The sequence below is a fragment of the Phaethon lepturus genome, unplaced genomic scaffold (assembly GCF_000687285.1).
Source record: "Phaethon lepturus isolate BGI_N335 unplaced genomic scaffold, ASM68728v1 scaffold43515, whole genome shotgun sequence".
In the NCBI taxonomy this organism is placed as follows: Eukaryota; Metazoa; Chordata; class Aves; order Phaethontiformes; family Phaethontidae; genus Phaethon; species Phaethon lepturus.
The window spans coordinates 1719-9675 of record NW_010542010.1 but is presented as its reverse complement, the minus strand read 5'-3'; the positions used below and the strand labels follow the sequence as shown (position 1 = coordinate 9675).

The following is a 7957-nucleotide window of genomic DNA, read 5'->3' as shown; positions in this document are numbered from 1 at the left end:
TCGCCCGCCGCGGGGATCGCCCACCGCGGGTAGTGGCCTCCGGTGCGGGCCCGTTCAGGGCCTCCGAGGCAAAGCCCGGGGCGTCTCTGCGGGCAGGCCGGTGCGTCGCGAAGCTCCGCCTTCCCTCATGCCTAAACACGGGGGTTTCTCTCCCTCAGGGTGGCAAATTCCATTCGAAGAGTGTTCATCGCAGAAGTCCCCATCATAGGTACTGCCTTTCGCTTACCGCCCTGCCTGTCCGAGGTCACATCCTGCCTCTCTGAGGTCACAGTCCCCTGGGCTGCTCTCCACTCTCATCACTTCCCCTCCATTTTCTCCTGCACCTCCAAGCTGCCTTCAGCTCCCCTTACCCATGTTTAGCCAGTATTATGTATTACCAGACGCTGCCTCAGCTTCACTGTGGTCTCCGTAACGTTTTCTGTGCACTCGTGAACTGCTCGGCTTTTCCTCGCGTTTCACAGCTTGTGACTTTTTTCTCTCTGCAGCCATCGACTGGGTCCAGATAGATGCCAATTCCTCCGTGCTCCATGACGAATTCATTGCACACAGGCTGGGTGAGTGCCAGGCGTGGGGAGGAAGACGAAGATGTGCAGCAAGGCAGAGGTTGTGGGTGAAATCAGTCTGGAGGTGCCGAAGCACCTTTGTCAGGAGGCTGCTGTGCCTCTGCCCATCTCAGCAGGAGGGTTGGTGCTCCCGTGGCATTCAGACATTCCCCCAATTTCCTTCTTCCCACAGGTCTCATCCCGCTCACCAGTGATGACATTGTGGATAAGATGCAATATTCCAGAGTGAGTCAAGCAAAATGTTGTTGGGTGTTTATTTTGGTGGTGGTGGGTGTCTGATCGGATGGAAAGCACTTCTAATTTTTGCTGGGGGAGGTTTGGCATAAAGATCCTGACCTGTGTCTATCCCAGGACTGCACGTGTGATGAGTTCTGCCCGGAGTGCTCTGTGGAGTTCACCCTTGATGTCAGGTGCAACGAAGACCAAACTCGTCACGTCACATCCCGCGATCTCATCTCCAACAACCCCCGGGTCATACCGGTCAGTGCGATCTGCTGATCAGCGAGCCCCCTCTCTATGTTCCCGTTGAGGCTGGGGTGACAAACACATGGGATGCAGACAAAACAAGGCTTTCAAGCACATTTCGTGTTGCGTAAAGCCCCGCTTAAAACGTAGTGGTAGAGCAAAGCAGGAATATCTATGGAAGCGGCAGTGTGTGCCAATGCTCTCCTCTTCTTCGCCTTCACTTGCTGTCTGATGGCGTGTCAGAGCAGTATGGCCTCATCCAGCATCCCTCAGCTCAAACTCTTGGGAGGCTTTAGTGTAGACCCTCCATCTCACGTCGGCCACTCGGAGCGCGTGCGCTTGGGTCCTGCTGCCGTGTCACTGCGTCCTCTTGCCCGCTCGCTGCCAGGGCTCAGGCAAGGTCAGCCTCTTCGAAGGCTTGGCAGCAGCCCGGAGGCCTCCGGTTTTCTGTTGCTTGGTTCTCTAGTGCAGCAAGGTGTGAGAGCCTGGGCCAAGGCCCTACAGCCAAATGGCTCTTGCCCAGTCACCTTGGGGAGGGTTGGCGGAGCCAAAGCGGAACAGATGCAAAGGGACTTGAATGGAGAATGTTTTAAAATGCTATTGAGGCTGCAGCCTGGGGGCTGCTTTTGGTGACTGGTGACAGCCTGGTTAAAGCCTAGCTGTAGCCTGCTGTTTCTTGCTTGCTTCGGCTGAGGTGCAGAGAGTTCTGTGTGTCGGCTGCCAGCAGTGACTCTGGGCTGCGTTGCAGAACCACACAGCGGCACTGGGCTGAGCTGAAGCGCTCCCCGTCCACTGGGGGAGAGCAGCTCGGGAGGCGAGCAGGCTGGTGGAGTGGGATATCGCGTACCTGGCTGCAGCTGCCTGAATTATCCCAATTTCCATTCAGTAGAGTGGGCTGGATTTGTTGCTGTAAAGCCACTCTAGAGCAGCTCTCTGCAGTCTTTTTTTGTAGGCAACTGTTACTTAATGTGAGGAGAAAAGTCGATCTTGCCATTAATTGGCTTGCTTTTGTTCTTCTGCAGGTAACATCTCGGAGCAGAGACAACGACCCGAATGACTATGTGGAGCAGGACGGTAAGCGGCGTTTCACTGGGAATAAGAGCTGGAGGAGGAAATGAATTTTCAGGCTCTTTGAACTCATTCTTCCTTTAATAGCTGTGTAACTGTGATGCAGCTGTAAAGCGGGCAGTTGAGAGGCACCGGCACTGCTGCATCACCGGGGTTATCATTTTGTCTTAATGCCACTTAAAGGCTATCTGTCCCCTTTCGGAATTAAGAGTCCTGTGTCAGAGGGTGCTTCTCTCTTCCCTTCTAACAGCTTAGAGACAGGCAAGATGCAAAATGCCATGCTGTCTGCTGTTGCTTGGGGACCTGAGCTATGCCTCTGGGCATATGTGCAACTCCTTTTTACTTAGCAAGATGTTTCGCAGCTACTCTTGGGATGAGTCCCTTTAGGAATCCAAGCAAGCCCTAGCTTCTGTGGTAACGTCTTCCTGGGCACTAAAAATTCCTGCCTTTGCCCTAGTGTGATCCTGCACACTCATTTCTCTGCTGCAGCCTTCTCAGATGGGTGTGTGCTTTTCTGCAGACATCCTCATTGTGAAGCTGCGGAAGGGCCAGGAGCTGAGGCTGCGAGCCTATGCCAAGAAGGGCTTTGGCAAGGAGCATGCCAAGTGGAACCCCACAGCAGGTGTAGCCTTCGAGTACGACCCAGACAACGCGCTGCGGCACACCGTGTACCCCAAACCGGAAGAGTGGTATGTCCTAATGTCTGGAGGGACTGAAAAAGACTTTCCAGCAGGCACCTACATTTCAGCCCTGGGGATAACTTGAGTCAGTAAGTGATTGTGCCCGTCATTGCCCCTTGCACAGACTCTGCTCCTTTGTTAAGGTACCAAAGCCGGTCCCTTGGTTGCAGCTGCATGCAAGATGGACTGGTTTGCGGCCACCTCTCATCCTCCCCTCACATACTGTCACTGCTCCTTTATCTCGCTTTTGTGTTCTTTCCCACTGCTTGCTTCTGTTTTCTTCTTCCCTGCACAAGTGGTATGTAGGTCAGGGTAAGGTCTGAGGAAGAAATAGATCCACGCGAAGTGGAAGAGGTTGCTACAAGAGCAAAGAGTGGAAGCTTAGGTTGCAAGGCTGATTTTCCAGCCCTGTGTGTTTGAGAAAGCCCAGTGTGCATCTCCAATTTCACCTGTACATCTCACTCCTGGAGCATGAGTTCTGGCAGCGGGGTTTTCCTCTCTGGCCTTTTACTCCGCTCTGACATATTCTGCACAAGTAGCGTGCTGCATCTCATCTAAAAGTGACATCATGATTTTGCTTTTGGAAAGCTGCTGCCCTGCTTTGGCCAGGACAAGGACTTCACCTAGCAGCACTCTTCTGTGACTGGGTAACCCGAGCTGCTCCAGACTCTGCATCCCCGTGACCACCTAGCAGTGGTGACCGTCCTGTCATCAAGCACACTGGAGCCAGCAGCAGAGCGAGGAACCAGGTGCTTTAACCAAGGCAGGCTGAGAGCAGGGACTAGAGGGGGTGGTGGATGTGCTGCTGTAACAGCAGGGCAGCAGCCAGAGCTGTGTTCAAGGTCAGGGAGACCTTGGTACAGGGGCAGGATTTGGTGCAGGGACCACAGAAGCCAGGGCTGAGCAAGCGGGAACAAAAGCCTGAGCGAAGCTGCATCTGGAGAAGAGGCTGAGCGGCAGAAGGGGCTCAGCGGGTTTTCCTCCTGTCGCCACCAGGCTCTGTGCTGCCAAATTTGACTCTGCAAACTGCTGCAAGCAGTAGCAGGCAGGTGGTAGGCTTCTGTGACCTCCACAGTCTCCGCTTCAAGCCTGGGTGCCTGGACCCATTGCAGAGCGTGGCCTTACGCTGCCCCTTGCTAAGTTAGCTGTTCACTAGCGAGCTTCCCGCAGGCACAGTTAGCCTAGATTTCTTTCACGCCTCAGCCAGACTGCCAGGGGCTTTGTGCTGAGGAGCTGTCATGGAGATCCTGTGCGGCTAGGTTTGCGCTCTGGAGACTTGAGAAGCCTTTTGTCGTCAAGGGTGGAGGTGCAGGTGAATCCATAACGTGCATGAAATGGGCTGGGATCTGCCCGCAGCCATCCCAGCCCTGTTTTACGGATGGAAGAAGCGAACCCCACTTGGCTTTGATGGGCTCTGTAGGGCGCGTTTCGTGGGTCCGGTTCAGTCAGTCTGGGTGAGAATGGGACGTGCCAGGCGTTCGGCTCCCTCAGCACTTCATCAGGGCAGTGCTCTGGGATCTGCAGTAGGAACCAGGCTGGCTGGTAGTGCAGGAAATCTGGAAATGGGCATTTTCCTCAGCATTGATGATCTGTACATGTGGACTGAAGCTGGACTTCGGGAGCTGCCACCTACAGACCAGGCTATTGCGGGGAGAAAAGTCTGTGAGAGGCCAGTTGTGGTGAGGTGGTGCAGAGCTGAGGAGGATGCTGCTCAGCAGCCTTGTGGTTAGTAGCATGTCACAAGAGTGGATGTGCTGGCCTGTCCTTTGTCACCAGCAGTTTTGTGAGTGAAACCAGATAGTTTTGAAGTTTCCAAATGATTTGTTGCAGGTAAACTGCCCCAACGTTTAGTTGGATTGTCTGGGTGATAGACTGGATGCTTGAGAAGCAAGAATGTCTCTCTGGTCTGGAATTTCAAGTTGGGATTTGAAACCATTTTAGGCTTCATTTTGGTGCTGTAAAATTTCTCTGGTTTAATTTCTGTAATGTTGGATAGTAAGTCTTTAATACTGATGAAGTGACAGACCTGGAATACTGCTTTGAGTTGGACAGACAGATGCCAGGCAGGCTGAGGTATCATTGGGTTTGCTGCCATTTTGGTCAGGGAATGTCACAGTGTGAATTTCGGAGAGTTTGGGCTTTTGGAGATACTGGTGTTGCGGAGAAGAGCCGCAGCTGCGTGGCTGAGCACGTGTACCACAGCAGGGTGGCCCAAGGCAGCTGCTAATGTGGATTCTTTTGTTTGTTGGCAGTCGGCTGCATCTTCAGGAACCTGGTGTGTTATGCAACAAGCTGGGTACCTGGAAACGGGTTTTTGAGACGTTCTTGACAAAATTTATATATAAGTTGGAAAAATCCCAAAGAAAGATTACTGTTGTCGCTGCCTGTTCCCTGATGTCTGTCTTTCCGAGTTCATCTGATTCCCCATGAAGACAATACAGAGACAAAGCCTCTGCGCTCCAAGGCTAGCTATTATTTTTGGTTTGGTTTTTCATGCTGGTTGCATTTTGAGGCTGTTGGCAGAGCACTGGCACGCAGCTGGAATCTCAAAGCAGCTGTTGTGGTGGTGGAAACCTCTGCCCTATTTTTGGTCGTGGGTGGTTCTGCAAGTAACGTGAAGACCCAGCTCTATTAATGCTTCTTCTCTCTTAGTGGTTTGTTAAAGACAGAGGATTTGTTTGGGAAGTGCGGTTTTATTTAAGGCAGCGGATGGTAGGGTTCAAGGATCAGCCTTTCTTGACACCACTAGGGCAGAGGAAGGCCAGCAGGAGACCTTGGTGGGCACGGGATTTTCTGTGCTGGCTTCTCAGACAGCTCGAGGCTTTGGGTTTTCTTACATGGATTAAGAGCTTCCAAACAGTCTCTCCGGTATGATCCTCTGTAAGCCAAGGGCTGCAACAGATAGAAAGATGTGTTGGCCCAGCTGATGCACAGGCATTGCAGTGGTTTCGGTAGCGATGTGTGTAGAGGAGTGGAGGTGCAGGACATCAGGGTGGGGCTCACTTGTCTGAAGTACAGGAGATTTTTTTTCCTGCTGGGCACAAGCTGACTGGGCCTTCCCATCTCAGCTGTGCTGCACAGGCTGAGTGCCGGAATGCGCCGGTGTTTCCCTGGACCAGTGAAAAGTAGAAAGAAAAGATAACACAAGGTCCATGCTCCATAAACACAGTCCCTTCAGGTATCGACATCCCTTCGCTGGAAGCACCTGACAGATTGTGCCAGGCTAGGATGGAGCCACAGTACCCCACACAGGGCTCGCCGAGTTTGTGCAGAGCAGGGCTGATCCTCTCCTTCCAGCGCTGCTGCGTGACTGTGTGGCATTAATGAGGAGCTAGAAAAAGGGCAATGTGGGACTGAGCTTTTTTCTCTGACCTGACATGTGATGCCTGCTCCTTTGCCTGCTGGTCGTGAGCCCCGGGGCTCTCCCTCTGGGGCCAAACAGTGCCGCAGAGCACCTGGGTGCTGTGGGGCCAGGCTAGAGCGTGGGCTCTGTGCTGACCTTTCCTCCTCTTCAATTCCAGGCCCAAGAGCGAGTACTCGGAGATTGACGAGGAAGATGCACAGGCTCCCTATGACCCCAACGGGAAGCCAGAGAGGTAGGAAGCTGAATGCGCTGCGACAGCTGGAAAACGGGGGGACCGGCTGGGTGCATCTCATCAGCGTTCGTTAGTACAAGGGTATTTACTCTTGCGCTGAAGTTTGCCAGCCCAACAAGCTGGTGTTCCCTGGAAAGCAGGGCAAAAGTTGGAGTTAACTGGTGATATGCCCAGGCCTGGCAGGTTTTCCCCTCTGGGAGATACTAGACGGCTCGCCTGAGTTCGCATTATTAAGTAGGGCAGTGCAGCACTCGGTGAAGTGTGAGGCTTGAGGGGAAAAATGGCTTAGGATATTTATTCACCCGTGTGGGTCTCTCGTGCTCTGCTTGCTGGTGGGACCCCCTCTCCCGGGTTATTTGCACTGCAGAAGTGCCTGCAGCCAGTCTTCTGGCACGGTGCTCTGCTGGCTCTCAGGTTGTGATGCTGAATGGAGAAGATCTCAGAAGTGCTTTTGCAGCCTGTGGAGTCACAAGTGGTGGTGTGATGGTTGTAGAGGGGCAGTGCTGGCTGTTGCCCACTTGGGAGGCAAATGATGCTGATGGTTGGGATTCCCCACAGAGCTCCCTGCGCTGGCTCAGGACAGGCTGGAACTGCTCTGTGGGTGCTCTCTGGCTTTGCACCTCCTCACAGGGGAGATGGTGACTTACCCCTGACTTGTAACCTCAGGTTTTATTACAACGTGGAGTCCTGCGGTTCTCTGCGCCCAGAGACCATCGTTCTCTCTGCGCTGTCCGGCCTGAAGAAGAAACTGAGTGACCTCCAGACCCAGCTGAGCCACGAGATCCAGAGTGACGTCCTCACTATAAACTGAGGTGGCCCCTTGCAAGAGAGTGCTCAGGCGTGAGTGATGCAGAAAGTTCCTGCCTCTGCCTGGCAGCGTTCTGGGCTGAGGCTTTTGCCTCCCCATCTCACTCTCTTTTCCCGGCCCAGCTCTGCTGGGCGGTGACACCTCTTTCCTGGCCCCCCTTCCTAGGGGAAGCCGTTGTGATGTATAGGGTAAAGCAGGAGGGGACATGGTGGGCGTCTTTGCTGAGACAGGCTTTGTCTCCAAGTGATCCCAGAGTTTTAGGCTGGAGTTTTGGATTCTGGCCACGTGGCATTTGGGATTGGGAAGCGTGTACCTCAGTTACACAACCCTACCTTATTTGCATGTCCATTCCTTACTGTGCTGAATAAAGCTTTACCCCCTGCATTCTGCTATCCCTGAAAGCTTGTCTGCGGCTGCGGGAGGAGATGTCACATCATTTACTTCTCTCCAATAGACATTAACTTAATGAGATCTGCTTTGGAGGGAGCGTTGCTCTCCACCGCTGACTGCTGTTCCTGACGTTATCTGCTAAGGAGACCAGAACTTCCCCCAGCAGGTAGCCCATCGTTTACCGATCCGGTGCTACATTTAAAGCAGATGTGTGAGGCTGGGCTGGTAAGTGAGGTGCTGCAGAAGGCAGTGCTGCAGGGGAGCCCAGATGGGCCGGGCAGGCTTAGCTGTATTTAAAGATTCCTTGGGAGCAGACTCTACCCACATGCTATATAATCTTTGTGTTAGGAGCTGGGATGTTAGGAGCTGTCATTAATAACCCCTGGC

At 53.3% G+C, this 7957-nt stretch overlaps 1 protein-coding gene across 1 annotated transcript; it reads left to right on the top strand.

Annotated features, from left to right (window-relative positions):
- Nucleotides 1-158: 158 nt before the first annotated feature.
- POLR2C (polymerase (RNA) II (DNA directed) polypeptide C, 33kDa) lies at nucleotides 159-7560 on the top strand (the record flags this gene model as incomplete). The annotated part of the gene is made up of 8 exons (XM_010287910.1): nucleotides 159-208; nucleotides 486-554; nucleotides 736-788; nucleotides 915-1043; nucleotides 2051-2102; nucleotides 2617-2785; nucleotides 6298-6372; nucleotides 7039-7560. Coding segments are annotated over 8 exons (742 nt in total), but the record flags the coding sequence as incomplete, so codon positions are not given.
- Nucleotides 7561-7957: the final 397 nt, after the last annotated feature.